Consider the following 26414-nt stretch of genomic DNA (forward strand, 5'->3'; position numbering starts at 1 on the left):
AAAATAGCTTACAGCAAATTTTTCAATTCCTTGGCTCTTGGTTATGATTTGATTTGCAAAATCATGTATTTATGAGCTTTCGAAAGTGTTTTCGTGTTGCCCAAGTTTACTTGGAGTTTTTCCCAAGTTTTTAGAAATACTAGGGCACAAGTACTTTATATTTAAACTTTAAAACATTTAAAATTTTCGACTGTTAACAGTGTTTAGACTTCTGAAATATTAGGGTCAGACGACTAAAGTTCCTTATTGCTTTGAAAATATTGAACTGGACATAGGGTCAGACGTCTGAAGTTGGGGTTCAGACTTATGAAGTCCTGGGTTCAGACAACTGAAGTCATGGTTCAGTCTTCTAATGTGCTTCTCCCTGTTTCTGTGCTTCACTAATAAATCTTCAAATAACTGAACTTAATTTTTAGACTTTTGAAGTAATTCCTCAGACGACTGAGCTCAAACCTCAGTCTTCTGAAGTTTGAATTTTTAGACTTCTGAGCAATAATTTTTGTCTTCTGAGCAGTACACTTTCTGGTTTTTTCATTTTAGTTTCAAAAATCTGTTTTTCTCTTTTTCTTTACTCTTTTATAAAACATTTTCTGGAGTTTTAAAATAGGTCTTAAAGTCCATGTATTACCCCTAAACGAGCTTCAAAATATTTAAATATTTAAAGTACTTACATAAAGACTTCAAAGACTTTTCACATTCTAGGTACTTGAGTATTCATGCTTTGTCTTTTTTTGAGCTCTCTTGCTTTGCTTTTCTTTGCCTTTCAACAAATCATCCATGTCCTCATTTTATTCAAGCTTTTAAATATCATCTTTAAATCCATGCTTTGACTCTTTTAAACTTCATTTGATCCTTGTGAGCACTTTGACCTTACTTTCACATATGTGATCCTTGTGAGTTCTGAAATATCACTACTCAACCAAAAGTGTTAAGTTTCACTTGTTTGTTAGCATCAAAACAAGATTTTAAATCTTATAAAGCCAACAAAATGCTTCTCAAAAAGCAGAATGTACACAATGAATCACTATATGCACTCACATATGGTATGAAATTAAGTTATTTTTCTAAAGATAATTTACAATCTTTGAAAATGATATATATGTTAAGCACTTCAAAGATTTAAACCCAAATAAAACTTTCTCCAAAATTATTTTTCAATAAGAGTGTAGGAGAATCTAAGGTTTGCTTTCAAATGATTTTCTCAAAATTAAGAAACTTGTTAAACAAAGATATTATATATGAATATATGCTCAAGGTACTCTTGACTAGCTCACTAAATTTCTCCAAGAATGATTTTTGAAATGAAGAATAAAGTGGAGAAATTTATGTAATATAAAATCTTTCAAGCGATGTATATGAGTTTATATATGCTCAAGATTTTGTAACATATAACTCAAAATGATTTTCTCCCAAGAAGAGTTTTTCAAATAAACAAGTAGGAGAAAACTATATAATCACTCTCAAAAAAAATTATTTTTGCTAATGAAAGAGTATGAGAGTAAATTCTTTTTGATATAAGAATGAATGCCCAAAATAAAACTTTCTTTCAACAACCCCTTACAAACAATGGGTTTGCAAGCAAGGTAGTGAAAGAGAAATCAAAAACTCTTTAAAAATTTTTTTTCAATGAGAAGAGTATAAGAGAGTATGAAATTTAAAGCACTAAAATATTTAGGAAATTTATTTAGCTAATTTGCTTGCAAATTTTGCTAATGAAAGGGGCATATATAGAGTATTAAAAAAAATTGACCATTTAGGGACACATAGGGTATTTTTAGATTTGATTAATTAAAAAATAATTGCATTTAAGTGCTGAAAAATAAGGCAACCCGAGAGGTTTGGTCGACTGACCAAAACATCGGTCGATTGAGCTATGTTAAGATTTTGAATTTTTCTCTTGGTTTGATCGACTGAGCAAATCGCCAGTCGGCTGACCTTGGGCGATTCTAAAGTCTTCATAGATTCGATCGACTGTTCTGATGGTCAGTCGGCCAAGCCTTGAAGACCGATCGACTGAGGCTATTTTTGAACTAAAAGTGCTGGTCAGCTAAGGAAGGTAGAAAGGTCAAGTTCAGAGGTTAGTCGACTGTGGAAGTTAAGTTCAAAAAATGGTCAAATGATTGAGTCTAGTCAAACTAAATTCCTCAGTTATTGCCCTAATTTTGACTCTAAAGATATTTCAAAAATCCTTATTATATTTTAATTTTTATGAAAAGGATTTTTGATTAAAATGTTGGTTCCTAAGGTCTATCTATGGTAGGTCTTGAGCTCAACAAATATATCATGCATGACAGGTATTATTGCAGACCAACTAAAAACTAAAATGCATTTACAAATTTACAAAAAAATGTCTTCTTCTTCTTCTTCTTTACTCTTTTGTTTTTATGGAATACGTCGGACAATATTTTTCTTTAAGTTCTCCAACCTTCCATTTTTTTGTCCCCTATGTGTGTGTGCGTTGAATTATAAACTTGTTTACATACTAAATACACACATAAGATCCAAATGATTTGTCAGCAATAAAACAGAGATCGGACTCAAAAAATTAATAAATATTTAATAATTTTAAATTTATCATAAAAAATTACACATGGTTGGATAAATAGGCAGAAAATGATTCATATAACCAACCTTGCCTAATGGGACTTAAGATTTAGCTTGTTCTTGTTTGTATTCTTGTGAAAAGTACTTGACTCGTGTTTGTAGACAAAAGAAATTTAATAATTTTTACAATATTTAATTTTTGTACATGTAATTATTTTTAAAAGTATGTATGCTAAAGTAAATTGTGACACACAAATTGTGACCAGAATAAATTGGCTATCTTGGCCTATTAAGCTACAGTTAGAGCAAATGCTATAATTCACTAGTCCAAATTATCATATCCAAAATATGACGTGTGACCCAAGCATTCATAGTCTCTCTATTCTCTGGTACTGCCACATGTCCCTGATGTCACGGGCTCATAATAATCCCATAATACTCATAAGCACAAGTGACGCTGGTGCATACGGTCACATCTGCTTTTATCTTTTCTAATACTATACTGCCTAACCTAATAATTTCTCACAAAATAGACCCGTCATCCAAGTATTTTTCTTAATTAAACTATGGAAACATGCAAGCGCCCATGGCCTGGGTGGAGGGACAAAATCACAAATAAAATGGCGAAAAAGGAGAAATTTCCCTGTGCACCACATCAAAATTCCTCCTCTACAGACTGCAAGGATGTAAAATACAATAAAAAAATATATACAGAAGCATGTATAACATTTTCAGTTGACAGTGAGACCCATGGCATAAGTTAAACCATGGATGACAACCCAAATCAAGCCATGAAAATTTGAGGAGATGCCTATATTAGGTGTTTCATGCAGTAGGGCCTCTCAATTGCGCCTCCCGCTGCAGCCCCCATTCTCTCTCTTTTAGATATTGCAGAAGTGGTTGCTGCTCAGCTTTTAGCTCTGTCACAGCACCAGAGACATAAGGGCTTTGTTTTTGATAACCATGGAAGAGCTTCTCCCTTTTTTCTTCACCTGCACCATAGACAAGAGGAAAGCCAGGATGCACTGGTGGGTTTTCCAGATATACCATAGAGTTGGGAGCCAAAGGATTTCCCCATCTGTCAAAAAGTCCAAACCTGGAAGCATCTTGATTCTGGAAGTTCCCAAGGTTCCCCCCCGCTGTATTAAAATGAACTGGCCACATGACATTATTAGACCACTCCAGATTCTGATCATTTTTGTAGTGCTGAAACCTTTCAAAGTTGTTTGTCATTCCAATTAATGGTGGCGGGTATCCATCAATAAAACCTGGAATTCCAGTACCAAAACCTAGTGGCCCATGAGCAGCACTCCAATTAGAGTAGCCATTTAGGTGTGATGCATTGACAAACATATCTGTTTCACTCATGCCCACTGAGCTATTGCACTGAGGAAAACTAGATGAATCACCACTAAACCAAACAGCATCATCAGGGAGTAATGGTGCAGAAGGCAGTGGAACCGAATAAGGAGGAGAAGAGTAAGGAGTGCTTGCAGAAATATGTCCAGAATCAAAGACGATATCCTCAGTTTCGCTAATGGAGAGACCACTCAAGGATGAGGAAGAAGCATCCTCAACAGGATTTGATCCATGTTTACGTAACTCACTTGTCCCCTTCACTCTGTCAGCGATCAAACTTCCTCTATCGAGGACCCAAGCATTAAGAGAGGGAGGCCCAGTCAAGACAGGCCTTTCCAAAAACAGGGATGCTGCTGAATCTTTCGGAACAGGTTCCTGTTGTAGTGGCTTAATGCATCTGAAGTTAGTAACACTAGTAGAAGTTAGAGGATCAATGCGGGTCGGGTTTTGTGCAGAAAGAAGAGATGAGGCACGACGCAAGCATTCTTCAGAAGGTGGTATTTGGTTCCCTATGCCTTCTGGAGATTTCTGATCATTTGTGCTAATAGAAGTACAAATCGGTTCTGAATTATATCTTGTGATTGGCTTGAAGAGAATGACTTCTTCCTCTTCCATGGCAACAGATTGGCCATTCAAACAGGAGTTAATCTGATCTTCTCCATGTATCTGTTTCTCACTCTTTTTCATGCCTCCGCTAGTCAGTTTGTTGGTTTCTATTACTTTAAGATTAGAACTGGACTCCACTGCTTCAGATTCTCTCCTCCCAGGGAATTTATTTGACTCTGGAACATAGAATTTTCTTCCTGTTATATCGTATAAGATCCACTTTTGAGAATTGTTTGATCTATTAACAATTTTTTTTGCAGCATGAATGATGCGGTGAGTACGAGATACATTTCCACTTTCATAACTATTTCCACATCCCAGATGAGCCAAAAAATCTAACGCCTTATGTGCAGGAGCTAATGGTTCAAAGCCCTGCAACTCATAATCTTCCCATAGAGCAGTACAGTCTGGGAAGGAGACTTCATCCTTAATGTCATCAAACTGGTTCAAAAAGTCAGAAAAACTACCAAAAAAGTAAGACATAGCACTAGTACTTTCACCATTGGTCCCATATGTTTCCACTTTATAAAGCCTCCCAACAAGCCACTCCACAAATACCAGCACAGCTGGTAACAGTGGGCAAGAACATGCAGGATTACTAATCAAGCATCTATCAACAAGGCGACCCATGCAAATGAATGTAGCAGCCAATCCCCATTTCATCAACACAGGCTGCTGTATATCTCTGTTATCTGTTGCCTCTTTCAACTCTGGTCTTTCCATGAGGTTCTCAGTGACAAAGATGAGTATAGAAACAAATTGAAGAGCTCGAAAAGGGCCTGCTCTTGTTGAATCCATATGCTGATAGCACTCTAAATTGTCTTTTAGTTTTATGTCATCCTGTGTCATCAATGCTTCCAACTCCTCCATGGTGGATGCAAAAATGCAAGGGAAGTCCTCCAATCTGCATTAAATCAAAAGTTTGATGTCAATGCCGGAATAAATACCTGGTAAAAAAAATCCAAATATGAAATAACAATCAAGAGCCCAATGTTGAGGAGCAGGCTTAGATAAGCAGCAAGTACCCCCAACCTAAGTCCTAGGATTGACTCATCCCATCCTCCAGGGCCTTGTGCGCCCTTGTAGCAGAAAAAAATAAAATAAATAACAGCAACAACAGCCCAATATCTCAATATGGAACTAGGAATAGTGAGGGTACATAGGATGCATGTAAGTTTCAAATGGCTACCCCTACAATTCATGTCTACAGTCCAGGCATGCAATTTCAATGGTCTCCAGCAAGGCAAAGCAAGTCGATTATGTAACTAGATGCGGTTAAGAGATATTTTACATCCCTAATTTTCATTAACAAACCATTTTTACTTTATCATAATATTCCACTAGGCATCTGCTAAATCCTCCTCCTCATTCAATAATAATAATTTTAACAGCACCTTAAGTTACACGGGTCCACATATCAATGTACATTTGCATGCCTTCGCAGTTTGAGATGGTTCTTCACCCTTAGGTGGATTAAGCTACTAAGGTTAAGAATGTGGACAAAAGTGAAAGCAACTTATCTTCAAACATCAATTAAGACCAGCCAGTGACTTATTGAACACTTGTCTGACAAGAGTTCATTTGTTTTTCCTGTTTCTTTGTTAGATTACCACCTTACCTAAAAGCTTAAGCTATTAGGTTGTGGGCCAACAATGTATATCAAGCTTTAACACTCCCCCGCACATGCAGCCGGACAGCACATGGAGAGAAAAACACACGGTATATAACACCCATGATAGGGAACACAATAATTTTTTAAACACCAGAAATAAATGCGGGCAACAAGACTAAAACACAGGACCTCCTGGCACCTAATAACCAGCTCTCACACATTGTTAGATTCCACTTCACCTAAAAGCTTAAGCTATTAGGTTGTGGACCAACAATGAGTATCAAGCTTTAACATTCTTGTAGAGGTTATTCTGCAAACTTGCAAGGTAGAAATGACTAGACATCATCTTCTAGGACAAGATGAATGTTTGACAGATCGTTGCAACAAAAAGCAAAAAACACTCCAATAAATGCACTCTACATACAAGAGAAGTCAAAACTAAAATAAGCATGAATTAATTTGATATACAGATCTAAGAGTATATTCTGGCCACAGTGAAAATACCTGGATTTCAGGAAGAAGAAATTTATCATTCGAACAATGAGAGACCATGATTTGGTTTCTGAAGAGTGAACACTTTCTGATGGTTTCAAGACACTACAATTTGGCAAACCATCAGCAATCTTTGATTTAGACTGCATGTTGCTTCTTTCAGACGGTTTTAGGAAATTAAAGTCAGCTTCAGTAGAAAGGGAACTGAAATGAGATGATTGGTTCTGCAAGATCATATTAAGCAGTTGAAATGCCAAAAGCAAATAAAATCCACAAAAACATGTAAAAGAAAACAAAAAGTAACAAAAGCATGACAATAACAAAATTTTACCTTTTCAAGCAGTAAACTAAGGTTATCCCAGGCATCAGGAAAAGGTTCTTTAACAGCCACACTTCTTATGCAGTGGTACAAAGCAAGGAACTCATCACCAAGATATGTGGCCAATAATGCCAACTACAATGAACACAGCTCATAATGTATAAACCTCTCAAAATATCATAGTGTAGAGAATAGAAGAAAAAAAAAGTAGTCATATATTTAAGTTCTTGTGATTATATTATCTGGGTAAAAGACAGGAAAGAGTACCTGATTTTGGGGGTTTCCACTATCTGGCCAAATTCTTGTTGCTTTTAAGTAGTAGGTGGCTGCAACTGACCAGTTACAGTTTTGAATGTCAGGCTTTTCATAAAGTTCCTTGTACCTAGCAAGGTCTCCCAGACACACTAAAAAACGATGGCATGAAAATTGGTACTCGAGCAATTTTGACATTTCAACAGAACTGGAGATGCCACCATTTTCATGGAAAAGAGGTCCTTCTGGAAGTCCGTACCTTCCTCTGATCTTTGTAATCAAATCTTGGTAAAATTCCATTGCTTCTAATAGAAATGACTTAAATCTTTCTAAAAGATTGTCATTCCTATTCTGTGCATTGATAGTCTCATGTGGCATTGCCGATTTTGTGTTCTCTGCATTAGCAGAACTTTGCCGTAGTCTTCTACGAAATTCATCGATATGCTTATAGTGAAGCTTCCACAAAGAATATTCAACATCATTGAGTTTCCTTATCTGATGATCATCTAAAATGATTTTCTCATAGACAGTGCGGGTTTTGTGGTACAAATCCTGAACATCAGGGTGCAGCAGACCTTTAGAATGGAGTAATGCCCATAACTGTTTCTCTGCATTAACCACCTGAAAGCAAAACAATTTCAGAAGTCAGTAATAATAAATGATAAAAGAATTGAAGTAATTCTTTTTGCATAAAACTGTGGATTCAAATAAACTGCAGCTTTGGATACCTCAACCCATAATTCTTTGTGACCATCAAGGCGAACAAACCCATCTGTATTCATAATTAGAGAGCAAAATCTGTTCAATGGCACGTAGTCTTTTCAGCATGCAGCCAAATCCTTCTTTATTTACAAGAAAACTGGTGTTCAACGCTTGGGCCTTGCCTCAAACAATAAATGTATGTTAGTTACAAGAAGATCTAGACCTTGTCTACCCACAGAGAGAGAGAGAGAGAGAGAAAAGCTAATCTGTTATCATTCATCACAACATGGAACATGGAAGGGGAAAAAATCAAAAACAAAATAATAATATCTAAAACCTGATAAATAAGCATGACTTGATATCCCCAAGATTTCCAATTTATATTAAATCATTGTGAAATATAAAATATTGGCTGTCTATGGAATAAAAGAAAGGAGAACTTGCAGCAAGACATGTCTAATAAGAAAGATAACATACAACAACTGTAGACAAAATCATCATAGGCCAGATATATCTTTTAAGTTTTTTTTTTTGCTTTTGTTATTTGATGGCTCAGTTCTGCTAGAACTGGATGACTGGTTTTGAGAACCAAACAACCAGTAGAAGCTTAGATATAAAATTAAAAATAATTAAAGAATCAGCCATTTGAGTAATTCAAAGTGTATGGTAAAAATGAGAGGGAGAAAGGAGTATAAAATGAATATATATCCCCATCCGTATTGAATTGTTAATCTAGAAATGATATAATTGAATTAGACTAAATATGGGCCCATGTTAGTCTATACAGATGGGAGAAGATTGGCAAAAAAAATCAAACAAGAGGAAACACTTCTCAATATAGGAATGTATATTTATAATGAATTTAAGTGTTCTAGCATAAATGAAAGGAAAAAAATAACATCGTCGCAATGAGGTATAAATCTCAAAACAAAGGGGGGATATGACGAAATTGGTAGATGCCACAGACTAACAACTGATGCCACAGACTAACAACTGATTTCTGAATCGATTGATTGAGTTGGTCAAATAGGGTGACTGATTTCTGACAGTACAAAATTGTTCATTCTCTATCTGTTTCAGACGATGATGACCCATGAACAGGTTGATTAATTTTCAGGAAAAACTGCTCTAAACAGCCCACTTCAGTTTTTTTATTTTTTACCCTGCACAATTCACATGTGATGTCAGACAAACTTCAGGTAACTTCTCAATCTAGACTTGTTTAGGGCATATTTGGCATCGTTTCTGTTTTCAGTTTTCTATTTTCATTTTTTTTGTAGTGAAGAAACAGATTACGAAACGTGTTTGTTTATATTGTCGGTTTTCTGTTTTTGTTGGCGGTTTCCGGTTGTTTGCAAAAAAAAAACCGAAAACCTGTTTTTATGGTTTTCAGTTGTTTCGGCAACCTATTGCAGAATATTTTACCAACTAGAATTAAATTTTTTGGATTAAATCGTTCATTTTATCCATACTTTTTAGTTAAAATTAAAATTAAATGATCATATGAATTTAAAATACAGTTAAGATAAAAATTCCCATAAAATTTTAAAAAACCTAAAAACTAATAAAAGCCATTTACAAAATATTTTTTACTATATTTCAATTGTCATGTGCAATAAGATCATTCTTGTAAAGTAGATTTTGAAATATACTAATTAAGTAAAACAATTACAATAATTTTTATTTTTATTATAGTATTTTTAAAATATTTTAATCACATTTTGTAATTGTTATTTGATTCAAGGACAAAAATAAGCATTTGCTTAATTAATTTTTTAATTTGTTTTAGTTCTTAAAATATTAACCAAACAGGTTGCTCGTTTTTAGTTTCTGTTTCTGGTTTTTAATTTTCATTTGGATTTTCGTTTTCATAATTTTTTATAGTGATACCAAATGGCCCCATAGGGTTTCTTGATTGTAAGAAAAACTTTTGTGTGAGTTCCTTTGGCGAGTTATTGGTGCAATTGAGATTTTGGGACGTTAGAATAACATGTAAGTTGATCTCCTTTGAACTCTTCATGTTTATAGTAGATCTCTACCCACCATGGTGCCTCCAAATCTAGTCTTTACACTTTTACAGCTTAATCATATAAATCCTTGCGTGCATGATCTCTCTTACTTTCTTAACTAAATATACCTTGTTATATTTTTGCACTTTAAATGGTTACATTATGTTAATCCTTTTGTAGTATTACACATATCACGCAAAGTATATCTACTATGTGTTTTACTATATGTCTCAAAAATTCAAAATTGAAGTTTTAATTTATGGAAATACAAGATGAAATTGCTCAACTCAGCAAGGCCTGGAGAAAGTGCTGGTTGAAATGGAGAAAATAGTAAATACTTAACACCATGACTTAAGATGAATAGGAAGAATTGGATAAACCAGCGCTCAAATCAGTTCAGTTATGTTTGTCAAATAAAGTGCTATAAGAGGTTCTACATGAAGATTCGACTGCTGGTTTGTGGGTAAAATTTGGAGTCTCTTTATATGACAGTCTCTTGGGAGAAAAATCCATCTCAAGCACCATTTGGTTATGCTACGGATTGCTGAAGGTACTCCCAAGCCATCTTGATGAATTTAATTTAATAATTTTTATTTGGAGAATTTGAATATTGAAATAGAAGATGAAGATTAGGCTCTTCTAACAGTTATGCTCATTTTCACCTTCTTAACAGCATTTTCATGAGACCTAGGAGAGATTTTTTCCATGGAGGATGCCAAATCATCTCCATTTTCAAAAGATTACCAGATAGGAATTTCACCAGGACATTGGACAACAGTAAAGTTAAAGGGTTAGCAGCTTAAGGTGAGACAATAGAGAGGGGTTCATGTTCTGTCAATTTGAATTGTAATTATCACAAGAAGAAATGGCATGTTAATTCATAATATTGTAAGTTGAAGAATAAGCAGCAGAGTGATGAAATGAATAAAGAAAAACAATTCACAGAGACTAGTATTGTAGATAGAAATTCTTTGGAAGGCGATGTACTCTCACACACTGATTGTAATAGGTTGAAGGATGAGTGGTACTTGATTCAGTTCCAGGTTATTCCTATCATGCATCCCCAATAAAGAATGGTTCAACATTTACAATTCAAGGTGGACTCGTGTTCATGAGGAACGATGCTTCATGCAACACCACTGAAAAGAAAAGGCTTAGATTCCGAAGCTGGATTGTGTGGAGGACTGTTAACAGATGTAAGACATGTTCCAAGCATGCAAAGAAGAATCTTATCTCTTTAAGCACTCTTGATTCAAATGAATGGAAAATTTCAGATGAGAATGGAGCTCTGATGTTAGCAAGCATCCTCCAGTTGTCATGAAGACTAACAAGCATGTTTTTCAAGGTTCCATTGCGACATGTGCAGTTGCAACTGCTACATTTTTTATTTCTGAACACTACCAAATTATGGCATGAGGAGGAGGCATATGGTGATACTAGTTTGACAGTTTCAAGTATGGGAGATATACTTTGTGGTTAAGAGTATAGAGAAAATGGACTTCTGTGAACGTTGCATCCTTGGGTGGTAGAAAAGAGTTGGTTTTGGTATGAGAGTGCACAAGACTAGGGTGCTTTAGGCTACAATCAGGATTCTTGCCCTCTTGTGCCCCTTCCTAATGTGCATGGTATATGTAGGTCTTCATAATTGATTTCTCACAGAATATATTGGGTGTTTATGCTGAGACACAAAGGTGAAGCATTCAAACACTTTAAAGCAATAAAATACTGAGAAGAAGATCGAGAAACATAGTGCCAATGACGGATCAGAGCTCTGCTCATCCAAGTTGATGAAAATCACAAGAATAGGGGTATAGTAAGACATCATACAGTTAGAGGCCTGCCACAGCAAAAGAGTGGTGGATATACATAGGACCTTCATGAAAAGACTTCATGGTATGCTGTCAACTGCCAGCTTGACCATGCAGTTCTAGCACCACAGTCTCTATAACTTGTTATCTTGTCAATAGCTGTCCGGTTCTCCCAATAGATCTCAAAAAGGACAAGATAAGGACATGAGTGAAATTTTCACTTTTCACAAATGGTTCTTTTAAATCCACAAGATGCCTTAGCGGCTTATTAGCCTAAGCTGGCTAGTGGACAGAGCAGTTCTAGCTGTAGTGCATGGTTTAAGGACCCCCCCCCCCAACCCCCGAAGAAGGCTTCTAGAAACATAAAAAGAAAAAAAAAAAAAAAAACAAAAAACCAACCTGCCAATTCCATATTTTGGTTGCACCAAGCACGGGCTATAAAAAGCTTAGCCAAACCTAGCCACCCTTATCCTACAAAACAAGCACATCCGAGGACTCCGGGATGCATATAATTGGCCAAATTTTTGGGGTGAATGTATATTGATTGTCATGCATGGACCCTAGGTCACCTAGATTTTTAATTGGTAAACATGTTATTTTCAATGAATCTGCCATGCTTTATTGGAAAAATCAGTCTAGTGTTTTCTGATTACATGTAAAGCAAATGTTAAAAAAAGGTGGAGCATGGGGTTGTAGATCCAAGACTCAAGAAGGGTGATTAAATCACTTAGGGATCATTTGGAACCACTTAACACTTTTGTGGGCCAAAAAAAAAGTACTTAACTGGAAAAGTACTGTACTAAGTACTTAATTGAAAAGGTAAAACAAGTCTTAAGTCCCACTATATGGGATCGGCTATATGAATCCTTTTTCGCCAATTTACACAATCGAAGCGTTTTCCTCAACTAGTTTTAGAGTTATTAAATCCTTACTCACTACCTCATTCCATATTATTTTAGGTCTACCTCTACCCCTTCCAATATCAATAACAATAACTAGCTCACTCTTCCATACTGGTGCACTACTTGGCCTATGTTTCAAATGACCAAAAAGGCAAAAACTGTCAAGTTGCCCCTCTCTTATCTTATCTACTTTAGATGCTATGTGTTAGGGTGTGACAATGTAATGGGGAAAATGGGGGAGTGAGATACTGCTATAATTGTATTCTTCAGGGATTTAGAATGAATATATGAATATCTGTGTTATCGCTTGTATGTTGATTCTCTTGTAGATGAATAATACAAGTAGTTCTTTTCATTGTGGTGTTCTGTTGCCTTGGATTATGATGTCTCTGATTGTTATAGTCTTATTCGGTGTATAAGAATATATTGCTCATGTGAAATCCTATTGTTTCTTGTTTTCCTTGAGTATTGAGACTCACCTGGTGCTCGTGCTTGCAGGCTTGAACGTGTGAGAGTTGGCTGACTTGTCGAGGGAGAGCTCTCAACGAGTGCCACACGGCCCTTACTTGAGTCCCATTTTGGGGGTCCGTGACACTATGCCTAACTTATTGCGAATATGTTTCTTTTTTAACTTCTCCTTTAATGTTATACCACTCATCCACCTCAACATTCACATTTCAGCAACTATTACTTTTTGAATATGTTGTTTCTTAGTAGAGCCTAGCATTTTTATCCATATAACATGGTTGGTCTTGTAGCTGTAATTAGAACTTCCCTTTTAATTTTAATGGTATTCTACAATCACACAGCACACCCAAAGCACTCCTCTATTTTACCCAATTTGCTTTAACTCTATAGATTACATCTTCTTCAATTTCCCCTTCCACTAAGGTATCAAAATCTACTAGTGCTATTGATTTCTCGATTTTCAAGTTTAATCTTATCTTCATATTCCTCCTTAGATGGTTGAAATTACATTTCATATATTCTCTCTCATTTCTACATTTCCTAAGCTTCTAGACTCTAAAGCTGTTTTCCATAGTACTTAATTGAAGAAGTATTGAAAATAATTATTCTTTGGTTGTGTCTAGTAACAGTTACGGATTATAAGTACTAGTAAAATAAGTAGCCCTTGGAAATTCAGTTCTATTACAAGAACTTTATGAATCTATCATAATAATAATATTAGTATATTACTTGTCAGTAGCTTAATATGTTATAATATAGTCCAAAAAATTATTCAATTAATGTTAATAATAATATTATTAAATAAAATAATATTTTATTGAAAAATTCTACTAAAATTTTTGATTAAAAATTAAATATTTTCTAATGAATGATTTAATTAATATTTATCTTAATTATGTGACGCCCCGATTTTTCATACCAATTTTTTTTTTAATAAAACATAATTCATATAATCACATATCGGCCACATCAACCACTGATACCCTAATACATAACTCGACCTGAAGAGGATACTGGATACACAGTCATCATCATATTCACAAACCTAACAGCGGAAGTCATTATACAAATATACATACCACAGCGAATACACATAGCAGAGTACTAAATCATACATAGATACATGTCTAATACATTCCCAAAAAGAAATACAAAATGCTCTAGGGGAATCCTCCATCCCTAGCTCAAAACACTCACCCTATCTATTCAAGGTATCAACCCCCTCTATCTTGAAACTCTATCACTAGGTCTATCTCGATTCTCTGAAATATTTAAATGGTTGGGTGAAACACATCTCAGTAAAATGGAATAAATTGTCTACAGTATGTGGCAGTATGAATATCATTATATCATAACATATATTCATTTCCATGATAATATTTTCTGAGAAAATATACCATTTCTACAATTATAATCATATAGATATAAAACACAAGCTTTCATAAGCTTTTAATTCTATTTTCAAAACCATTCTCACGCAACCCAAGTCTACCAACGAAGTTCTCGAGAATAGGGAAGCTTACCCGCCCATACAAGTAGCTTCCCTCCGCCCTGATATCGTTTGTATCCTAACCCCAATTAACTCGGGTTTGGCTACAACTGATATTTATCAGGACACTCACCTTACTCAGTAAGCCCTCAAGCGGAGTGTTTTACTTCGCTTTAATAATTTATGATATTAACTCACGCTATTCCATTTCCCGTTTACATTTTCATTTCCATTTCCATTTCTCATCTAGCTCATAAGTGTCCTTGGTTACATCCGCGTCTGTAACTAATGGCTGCCCTGAGGATATTTTTCACGTCATGCTTCACCCCATGGTTGAGGTCTATCTCCATATTCCACGTCATGCTTCCCCCCATGGTCAGGGTTGTGCAGCCCGAAGGCTGGATCTAACTGTGGTTGGCCGACCCGGTTAGATCAAAATATCATATCATATATCCCGCATCTGTAGTACAACTAACCGGCCTATAGCCCTGATCCGGACTCAGGGGGCACAACAACTCTACTAAATGGCTCAGTCGACTGCTATGCCACGCTCCAAGAGTCCGTGTGGTTGCACTAACACCACTAGCAACGGTACTGTGCTCAATATCACAACCCATCATTAGGGTTTCTATATCCATCCATCAGGGTTATCATTATCACATACCCGCAATCATTATACAGTATTGACATTTCATCAATCACATTTCAATATACATATTTTAATATACACATTTTAGAATTTCACATTTCAATTCTCACAATTCAATATTCATATAGCATAATTTTACATTGCAATATTTCCCATTGTCATATTCTCATTTTCATATATCAGTACTCACATTTCATCATTCTCATTGCAGTATTATCATTACAATGTTCATATTTTCATATTCACATTTTAATATTCACATTCCATTTCATAATAACATATACATATCCCATTTCACGTTATTCAACATTTCTCAATAAAACATTTTCACCATTTCTCAAAAGATACCCTTTTTAGTACACATCACTTTTCATCATTTTTTCACATTTCAAATCTCATATCTCAATACACATTTCATAGCATCATAGTTCTCAATGTAAATTATTCAACTCAATTTCAAATATATTCAGTATAATTCATATGCCACACCATTTTCATCTGATACTCATATCATAATAAATTTCAAGTAAAATATCATATTTTTTTTTCTCATATTTTTCAATCCATAATTTTTCAGAAAAATTTGCTATAATTTATTCCCCTTACCTTATTGAGAGGTCCACTAACACCCTAAAACCTACACTCCACAACGTTCACAACCCAAAAGCCTAAAATTCACATTTACCCCGCATTATTCAACTCAATCTCCACAATATTAACATTTAATATTCCCTAGGCCCTATATACTCCAAATTTACAATTTAAACTAACATTTAACACCCTTACCTCCGTTTTGGAGTGGTGCCCCGGAACCCCGAACTGAAAATCTACTCCGCCTAAATTGCAAAGAATCTTCTCAGGAACCTTGTGGTGGTTCCTGATCGTTGATTCGGGCTTTAACGGAGCCGAAATCGAAGAGAGAAGGGAGAGGGGTTCATAGGGTTTTAGAGAGAGAGAAAGAGAAGGTTTTTGTTTGATTAAAGAAAATGTCTCGCAGGATCTTATAACGCCCACTACAGAGAAAACCGATGATGGTTTTTTGCACTGTTTACAAAACCGTCGACGGTTTGGGCTTTAACCCGCCCATTTTCACCATTTTACCTATTACCAACCCGCGATAAAAAGAAAACCATCGACGGTTTGGCCTTCCCAAACCAGATTTTCCTCCTTTTCCTTATTTTTCTTATTATTATATTTTCTGGGTCTCTACAAATTCATTATAATATTTTTATATTATTTAAAATCATATATTATTATTCTAATTAATAATAATGTTATTATAAATTCATGTTTGTAATACTATTAAGTTTACAATCTTTTTTATTTGTGGCTTATTAGCCTAAAGGGGGTGTTTATCCGAAGATTGTGGTTGATAAGTTTATTCATGTGCATTGTTCACGAGTGGTTATAGTGAAATGCTCAAGTTTCCACTTGGAAGTGGGCATAGGTCACATGGACCAAATTACCATAATTCTTGTGTTTGTGTTGATTGCTTGTTTGAGTGAATCTTTTACTTGCTTCCACGCAGTTACTTTGATTGATTGTTTTTAATTAATAGTTGACAAAAAGTTAATTAGTAGTGACAAATTGAGTTAATTAAACTTTTTGGTTAAGAGGTTTACTCGAAGAGATCAGTTTGAATCACGAGGTGAGTGACACAGCCATTTTGATAGCCAAAGTGCTAGTCAAATAGATCATGGACCAAGTAATGAGTGATATTTGTCAATTGTGATAGCCAAACTCCTAATCATTTGACTAAGGACCAAATGTTTCATGAGAGGATTAATCATATTGATGTTCAATATTAGTTTTTTTTTTTTTTTTTTAATGTGATATAATTGCTCATAAGGAGATGTGCTGATGAAGTCTTTCATGAGTACCCATTCGAATTCAACTTCCATTTTGGGTGCTGTTTCCTCACATTAGTTGCAATGCATAATATTTTTCTCTTGTTTATGAATTAGGACTCGTAGAGGATGTTGGTGATCTTCCCAAGTATTCAGAATCCATTCCAATTTTGATTGATTCAGAAATGTGGTTAGTTACTATGCAAGAAGAGATCAGATCTCTTCATAAAAATCATAATTGGGAGTTCCTGAAACTGCAAAAGGAAAAGAACATTGCAGGTTATAAAGGGGCCTTCAAAAGAAAGACAGGACTCTCATGTGTAGAGGATGCTTGGTATAAGGCATGATTGGTGGCAAAGGGCTACAGTCGGGTTGAAGATATAGATTTCGACAATGTGTTCTATCTAGCAGTGAAGCACACTTTCATGCGTCTCTTAGCTCACATTAGTTGCTATGCATTAGTTTGCAGTTGGAAGGACCAGATGTTAAAACAATCTTCTTACATGGCAACTTGAGGATGGATTTTATATGCAGCAACCTAAGGGTTTTGTGGAAAAAGGAAAGGAAGATCAAGTTGTTATGCATTAATTTGCATGATGGTTGTGCATAATTTAGAAACCTTTTAGATGGCTTATTCATCTACCTTTTATTACACATGGATGATATGTTGATTGCCTCCAAGTATATGTCTAAGATTGATAGGTTAAAGAGGAGCCTCATGGTGTGTTTGAGATGAAAAACTCAGAACATGCAAAAACGATTTTTCGTATTCCATAGAGTCCAGAGAGTTGAGACATTGTACTTGACATAAAAGAAGTGCATTGAAAAGGTCTTGGAATGCTAGCATTAAAAATGCTGAGATGGTGGTACTCTATTTGTAGCACACTTCGGAATTTCAGTGGCTCAGCATCCTTGGTCAGTTTAAGTAGTATGTCACATGTGATGTACATGTACTCTAGTAACAGCTGGTAGCATTATACATGCCATGGTTTTCTCTTGCCCTCCCAATTTTGCGCACACACACACAATGAAGCGAGTGTACATAGATAATCTAAGAATGAGCATTAGTAGGTAGTGAAATCGATCCTTCGGTATTTATAGGGTATTATAAATGTTTGCCCAAAGTTTGGGAGGAGTACTGGTAGTGCGGCTGGTTTTATTGACCCAAAGGATGAAAGAGACCTTGATCGGAGGAGGTCCATTACACACTACGTATTTAAAGTTGGTAGTCCTGGGATCAGTTAGAAAGCATCTTCCAGCTCGACAGTTTTGTTGTCTACTACTGAGGGAGAAAACATAGCAGTGACTTAGTCAAGGAAATTTTTTGTTAAAGTGGGTTACTTGAATTTGGATCATGGGGCTGGTGTGTTCTGGGTCATTTCATTTGTGACATAATTGCTCGTAGAGGTGGTTGTAAGCAAAATTTTGGTAATGAAAAACATATGCCAATGAAGTCTCTCACTTTGATCAAGTTCAAGGTCTTTGTAGCTTTAATTGATAGCCCTAAAGACTGCATCCTATTTGTGGAAGAGTTTTGAGAAAAATTCGCCCAGTTGGAAATTTTTTATCTTATGGCTTAGTTCTACTGAAACTGAACATCCAGGTTTTGTGAGTCAGATGACCAATTTATGACTCAGTCAACAGATACAGTCAAATAGGCAGACCAATTTCTAAACCTAATTGTTTGCTCTCTCTGCTTGGATGTTAATGTCATATGAATCAATTAATTTTCAAGAAAAACTTCTTAGAACTACGCTTTCCAATTGTTTATCCTATGCAATGTGTACACAAGATATCAGGGGAATTTTTGCAAACTTCTTTGTACAGCTGTTTCAGTTTCTTGAAGTGGTGAGAGAACCTTTTGAGTGAATACCTTCTGTGATTTATGGGTGTAATTGGGGCTTTAGAGCAAGGGAGTGTTATGTAATTTGATCTCCTTAATCTCTTCACAGTTATAGTGAATTTATACCCATTGTGGTGCCTGCAGAGTCATGCAATAGTTTGAAACTTAATAGGGGATTTTTATCAAGGGCACTTAGACTTGCCACATACTTGTCAATGTGCATTTCTAGGATGGAGTCATTACAATATAAACAAAATTGGAACCTCAGATAAGCCCCTTGCAACTACACAAAGCTATCCTTTTTGCTTTGTTAGCTATAAAGATAATTAAAATACATAGACTAGAGGCTCGTGTCATAGGCAAATTGTGACTCACATTACTGAAAACCAACCTTGAAATTTGTCTAAGCGCACAACAGAGTGCGAATTGGAATGAGAATGAACAGTAAATGAGGGTGTCCTTGGTGGCCCAGAATTGGGTTTGATTTTGGATTCAGCTGTGTGATCCAAGTTTCTTGATTTTAAGTAAATCTTTTTCCTTCATTTGGGGTTTCAGGAATTTGACTTCAACTATCAAATTCATTAATATTAAAAGCAACCAAGTACCAAATACCAGAATCGTAATTGGGGATTCCAATTCCTAGGTCTCATTCCATGCAACTAAACCCAACCTAAAGAAGAATCCAACTCCTTCCCAAGAAAATCCGCTCGTGATATAACTGTGGTCAGAATCATCACCAAAGATCAAAGCATGAATCCTAAAATAATTGTTATGCCAACCCAAAAGTGGAGTCTCCCAATTCAACTAAAACCTCAGTAAGTCTCAAGGATCAAGATATCAGTAACTCATCAAACCGAGCAACCGTATAATTAGAGCTAAATTATCTACTACCCAAACAAAAACATAATGATTTCATAAACAGAGAAATAGAGAGAGCCCACCTGAGTTAAAACACACCCTTAACTTAAAATTGCACAAAGCAACCTCACCCACATCAAATTAAACAGGGACATCGTGAATCGTAGTCAAGCTGTCTCAAATATCAGAAAAACAGACGATTCAAGAAGAAAAAGAAGAAGACGAGGAAGACGAAGAATACCTGAAGCACATCCGAGCCAAAAACAAAAAAGTCAAGGCGAAAATCCCTCAAAATCGAACCCAATGGCCCAAACGTTTGAAGCATCCACTACTGAGCTCCAACCAGCCAAGACAACTGCGCACATGGAAGATGGAGCAAGCAGAGAAGGGGAGAGAGAGAGAGAGAGAAGCGCGGAGAAGGGAAGCGGCGAGAGGCGGAAAGAGGTGCAGCCACCTTTGGAAGCTGACAAAATTAAAGGTGGCGGACCCTGACCCATTGAAGACCTGAAGACTACCGATTTCTCATTGCCCCACGCTCAATTTTTAATTTTCTTTCTTTGTTTTGTCATAAAAAACGACGCAAATAAAGACGAATATATTAAAAAGCCTTATCATAACCATCATCAGCATCATCCATCCGCCATCATCACGTTCTCTGACTTTAACCCCTGAAAATGGCTTGAAGTCCAAGCCAAATCCCATTCCCACTTCTCCACTGATGCTGTAATTTCAGTAAAGCACCGTTTTCGAGCTGGCCCACATGATTGATCACTTGATCATCACAGCCCTGATGCTCTAATCACCGTCGATTGAGACTGACCCAGTGGTTGGGTTTGAACGGTGAGCAAATTATGTATTGTGGGCAGTTCTGTGGTGTCCCAACTCCTGCAATCTACTCTGTCCATCCATAAAAGAAGCTTCCATGGGGCAGATCGCGTACAGATGCTGCTCATTATGTAGGACCCCACCACCCCCTTCCCCTCTCGGTCCAATTTCCTATTTGAAATATCTACTGATATATTAGTTGTCTTTCAAATAAAAGAACAAAGAAACCATCAACAAAAAAGGGGAATCATGAATTTTTCTCGTTGTAATTATAGACCCACTCATTTTAACGAGTTTAAGATCGTTAAATTTTTATTTAATATTTTATTTTAAAATTTTTAACTCTACTTCTATCCCTTTTATTATCTTTCATAGTAACTAACTCGCTCTTACCTACTAAAATATTATATGGTCTACGTTTTAAATATTTAAATCATTTAAATCATTTCTCTCTTATCTTATGTTCATTTTTTAATTTATCTTTCAGTTTTATACCACTCATCTATCTAAACATTTTTGTCAACTTTTACTTTTTAGATATTACACTTCTTTGTCACCCAACATTATGATCCATATAGCATAACTGATCTTATAGTCGTCTTATAAAACTTTTTTTTTTTTTTTAATTTTAAGGGTATTTAATCACAAAACACATGTCAATCACTTCTCTATTTTACACAACTTTCTTTAACTCAATGCATTAGATCATCTTCAATTCCTCAATCAGCTCGCATGATAGATACAAAGTATCGAAATCTACAAGTGGTATTTATTTTTTCTTTATCATCAAGTTTAATTTTATCTCAAATATTTCTCTTACTATTACTGAAATTACATTTCGTATATTATATCTTATTTTTACTTATCCTAAAATTTCTAGACTACAAAGCGTTTTCTATAATTTTAACTTAACCTCTACTCCACCCCTAATTTTCATCAATCAATTCAATATCATCGACAAACAAAATCAATCATGAAACTTTATTTTGAATGCTTTTAGCTAATGGGTCCAATCCTAAATAAAAAACATGAGGACTCATCGAAACATATTATGCATATTCTGTTTAAAAGTGGAATAGTATGTTTTATTTCATTTTTATACTTCTAAATACAGAATAAATATATTTTTGAGATTATGACATATGCTTGTGGTCAAATTTGAATTTGGAAAAATTAGTTGCATCATGGGTGGAGAGTGGGGGCGTGGCCGCGTGGGATAGCAGACACTTGTCCTTGACTTTCTTGGAGTTGGGGAACTGTTCAAATGAAACTGTTTGATGTGGACCGGTGGGCTCAATCCACCTAAGCTGTTGATTTTTAGAGGAAAGATTTTTTAGAAGTAAAATATAACCAGGCGCAGACCTGGACATCAATTCTGCCGTTTTGGGGAAGGAAGCGGCGTTGGAGAAGCTTTGGGGAAAGCAGGATTAACATAATGCAAAGGAGATGAAAATAAGCCTTTGGCTCGACTCCACAATAATTTAATTGAATTCCTTGCCTAAGCTAAATGAGTTAGAGTGGCGTTTAAATTTGAAACTTGAAAATTAGAGCAGAGTTTTTGAGGTAGATGATAGTTAGCTCCCTAAACTTTATGCCTGTTTGATGGGCTAGTGAATTTAATTAGGCAAGTTCATGAACTTTTTATATATAAATTCAAAAATTAACTTATATATTGGCTCATTAATTTTTATATTTGGTCTAAAATTCATTTTAAATTGATATTATACATATATATATATATATATATATACTTTTAAATATTTTTTATTTTTATTTATCTCTTTTTTTTCATAATTTTTTTTTGGATTACGCACTGAGTTTCCACATGTCCATTTTACGGTCCACGTGACTAATCTCGCGCCCCTTGAAACCGACCTCATAACTCCAAAGTAAGGTAAATTTCAAGAATCTAGGGGCGGAAACGAATCCGAGAGGATTTGAACAAAAAACAAAATGTAATTGTCTATTATCTTTTAAAAGTTTTTCATAACAAAATACAAGTCAAAATATTACATGGTTGCAAAAAAACTAAATCGTTTTTTGCTTACCATTTTACTACATTAGTGGGCACTTCAATGTTCAATTTTATAGTTCATTAACAAACAATAAAAATGTAAGCAATACTAGATTTATCTCATTTATGCTTCTCTTAACCTTAATTAACAAATGAGCTAAATAGGAATAAGATTAAATTTGACTTATTTGATTGATGAATCCAGCTCCGACTCTAATATTGAGTGAGTGAAGCCTAAACATGTTAAAATTTGGCTTGGCTTAACTTAATTGTAGGCATGTGCAAGACTACGCAAATAATGAAATTTAAAACTGAAAGAAAAACAACCTTGGGAGGGTGTATATATGTCCTAAGAATCAAACATTAAAAGAGTTTCGCGAGATTTTTTAAAAATTAAAAGAAGTCTATATCTTTTTTATCAAATCTCAGGGAGGGGGATATGAAAATTTTGAAATCTTAAGAAAGGTTAAAATCTTTTCACCAGGCCTCTGGAGAAGGTTAGTGTCTCTTGCCCTTAAATTTTTGTGTCTATAATATTATATAAAAATATTTCCTATAATTTTAATTATAACGTTCTTGTCACACGAGTAACTTTATTTTAAAGATTTTTTTGTCCATATATGCATATGGTGTCATAATTATATCTCATGTCTATGTTTATAGCTATTTTTAAGTAAATATATTTTTTAATAAATAGTTTTAAATATTTATACTTTATTAATTGCAAAATAAATTATGATAATATATTACTTATTTATTTTCAAATATCTATACATCTTATTAAGAATTATAAAAATATTTTGCACAATATTATTACATTCAATCACGTATGATGCACTCAAAATATTTACTAGTACCCATAGTGTTATACCCCACCTATGTGTGTGTGTGCGCGCGCGCGCTCGCGTGCGCACATATTCTAAATATAAATGGCAACTTTTGATTGTGAAGAAGGCTTGTATTATGTCCAAATGCAAGTCTCTTTAACTTAGCTTCGGTGTAGTATTGTCTATTTTGGTCCACTAGTCACATGATTTTATCTTATAATAAGTGCCTCATATAATTAGAACTTGAACCAAACTTATAAGTTTAAGATCTCCCTACGCATTTGAGGTGAGACCAAACATGCACTCCTATATAATCTTTAACGCTCTCGTCAGATTAGGCCACACCTTTGTGTAGGATCTACCACATGGTAGTACTCGTAAGGTTGCTCTAATACTAACTGTAATGGTCTCAACCCATTTCTAGTGATGTAGAGACCCGAACCCCAGAAATAAAGGAAAATAAATAAAAGAAAAGGAAAATAAATAAAAGGGAAGAAAAACAGGAAAAAAATTGGAGATGGTTTGGTTCTGCACCAAACCGTCGACGGTTTGAGGTCATCTCAAAAACTGTCAACGGTTTGAGGAAGTCTCAGAAAACCATTGACGATTTCGTGTGGGCCAGCTTGCCTATAAATAGGTTTAAGCTCATTTTTAATTCATTCTTTCCTCTCCTCTCTTTCTCTCTGCTAGGGTTTCGACCCTCCCCCTGATTTCTCTCCCTCCTAAGGTCTCCCGGGACTCCGGCTAGCTCTTCGATCATCTCTCTCTCCATTCTCGATTTTCTGGATCATTTCTCGTGACGGTTTCTAAAAGCTAGGGTTTCCATCTTCTAAACATTTTAGGCATATTTTTAGGAACAGGTAAAGGGAATAACTTATTTTAGGTTTCTATTAAATTTTGAACTGATTAAACTAGAGTTTATGATACTAGAAATGTTATACTAGATTTATTTCAAAATCCAACTAATTGAAGTTGAGTATGGGTAGGGTTGATCATCTATGTTTTCCTATAAACCATATATTTTGAGTTAAATTAAAATGGCAGAGGTGGTATCAGAGTAGAGGGAAGGTACAGTGTTATGGGTCTGTACTCTTCCCTATCCTCGGGAACTCTCATTTGTGAATGATTGTGGCAAAGCAAAACTCTCCGCCCGGGAGCTTACTGAAAAAGGTGAGTGCTCTGGTAGGTACTAGTTGTAGCCACTCCCAAAGTAAGTTTTATTAAAGTATACTGAGTATTATATGATTTATGTTCTCCAGTTAAATTATTAGGGTATGATATAACATTCAAACCGTATGGCATGAGATTAATTCTTTATAATGAACCGATTGGGATTACTGTGGTAAATAAACTTATATGTTTGGGTGGTTTGTTTTGTGTGGTTATTCGTGTATTTCACAATATAACGTTGGCAGGCTATGAGGCGTTCGTTATATTGTCCTTGATATAAATCATGATATAACGTTGGCAGGAATGAGGAGTTTGCTATAGTGTTATTTATATAAAGGAGGTAAAATGGTGGCAGTGAATGAGGAGGTCGTTTTACTGATTTACCATGAATAGGTCATTGTGAAAGTGTACAGTTGTCTATTGTGAAGTACATGCAGAGAACGATGGGGAGGGATGCTCAGTACGTAGAGGGAACGATAGGGAGGGATGCCCTGAGAACTATGGGAAGTGAAGTATTTGCGCATTATCCTTTGTGGGTGTGAGTACATGTATGTGGATTGATTGTATTGTGATTGTGGATGTGTTATGGTATTACATATAATACGTGTATGCAGATTTCTATAGTATGATTGATGATATGGGTGTGAGTTACAGTTTATGAATGTGGTTTCTTTGAGTTAAAGTAATGATTATATTTTGTATACATTAAAACTCATGTTAGCTACACACTAGTATAACTTATTCTGTCTTACTGAGTGCTGTCTCACCCCATCATTACTTAATATTTTTCAGATGCCATGAGGAGATTGTTAGTAATAAGAGTGCGTAGTGGAAGCGTGGGTGGGACTAGATAGAGAGGTTTAGATTAATTGTTAATCTTGTTATTCTGGTTTATCTTGGAATTCCTAAGGATGTATTAAATTGATATTGGAGACATAGTTGATATTTTTTTTATGTTTTGATGAGTTTAGATCTATAATTGTTTTATATATATATTTCAGGATATTGTAGTACTCTGGTAATTTGTTATGGAGAACGTCCACTGTAAAATTACTTGGTATTAGAGATTTTTATTTAACATAACACCTTGGGCCCACTCTCGGGTTTGGGCAGTCCCAAGTGAGATATTTTCCACTTTTAACTCGCTAGTCTCACAATTTTGTTTTATAAAAGACGTATCACATATATAGTTGGAGCCTAAAACAATAACTTTATAAGTGTAAGATCTTCTTAATACACATTTGATACGGGACCATGACACAAATCCAAGCACAAATTCAAACTATACTCATTAGTAAAGTCAATTTTTAGTAAAAAGAATATCAAAATACAAGAGTAAGGCCAAAGAAATAAAGCACTATACACATTTATAAGAAGAATTGGTTTTGACACCCTTGAAAGATACATGTAGTTTTGCTCATATTGGGATTGATGAAGCCTAATTTTTTCGGAATATTTTCACATATTGCCTTTTCTTACAACATGATACGGTCTAATATCACATGTCTTCTAATTAAATGTCAATTATCAATTTGGAGACCAACAATAAAATGATGATCCGTATTTTGCTTTGTTGGATCAAATTAAATGCCTCCATTAAGTTTATTTCTAAAATTTGTTGGATTATATATGTATACACTAGAAAAAACCCGTGCTAGGTGTCACAAGCTGAGTATTTCACACTTTTGTAAATGGCCATCCGGTGCTAGCTAAAGCACTCTTACTTAACTAAGCTAGCCAAAAGTTTACCTCATTTTACCAACAGAATACTTTCATTGTCATCGAAAGAAATGTAAGCAGAAGCATTAAGTAATTCATG

General features: G+C 35.1%; 1 protein-coding gene across 2 annotated transcripts; it reads right to left on the reverse strand.

Moving 5' to 3' along the window:
- Window positions 1-3165: 3165 nt before the first annotated feature.
- On the reverse strand, window positions 3166-20637 carry LOC131144188 (nonsense-mediated mRNA decay factor SMG7-like). Of its 2 annotated transcripts, XM_058092652.1 has the most exons (7): window positions 20001-20637; window positions 14271-14335; window positions 7913-8063; window positions 7200-7805; window positions 6945-7067; window positions 6626-6837; window positions 3166-5413 (listed from the first exon to the last, which is right to left on the reverse strand). In XM_058092652.1, the coding sequence occupies exons 3-7, from the start codon at window positions 7964-7966 to the stop codon at window positions 3370-3372; spliced, it is 3039 nt and encodes a 1012-aa protein (XP_057948635.1). In that variant the 5' UTR covers window positions 7967-8063; window positions 14271-14335; window positions 20001-20637; the 3' UTR covers window positions 3166-3369. The 2 variants fall into 2 exon arrangements, with proteins under 2 accessions (XP_057948635.1, XP_057948634.1); XM_058092651.1 differs by lacking the exon at window positions 14271-14335 and having other exon boundaries at window positions 20001-20583.
- Window positions 20638-26414: the final 5777 nt, after the last annotated feature.

This window comes from Malania oleifera, chromosome 12 (genome assembly GCF_029873635.1).
Source record: "Malania oleifera isolate guangnan ecotype guangnan chromosome 12, ASM2987363v1, whole genome shotgun sequence".
Classification (NCBI taxonomy): Eukaryota; Viridiplantae; Streptophyta; class Magnoliopsida; order Santalales; family Ximeniaceae; genus Malania; species Malania oleifera.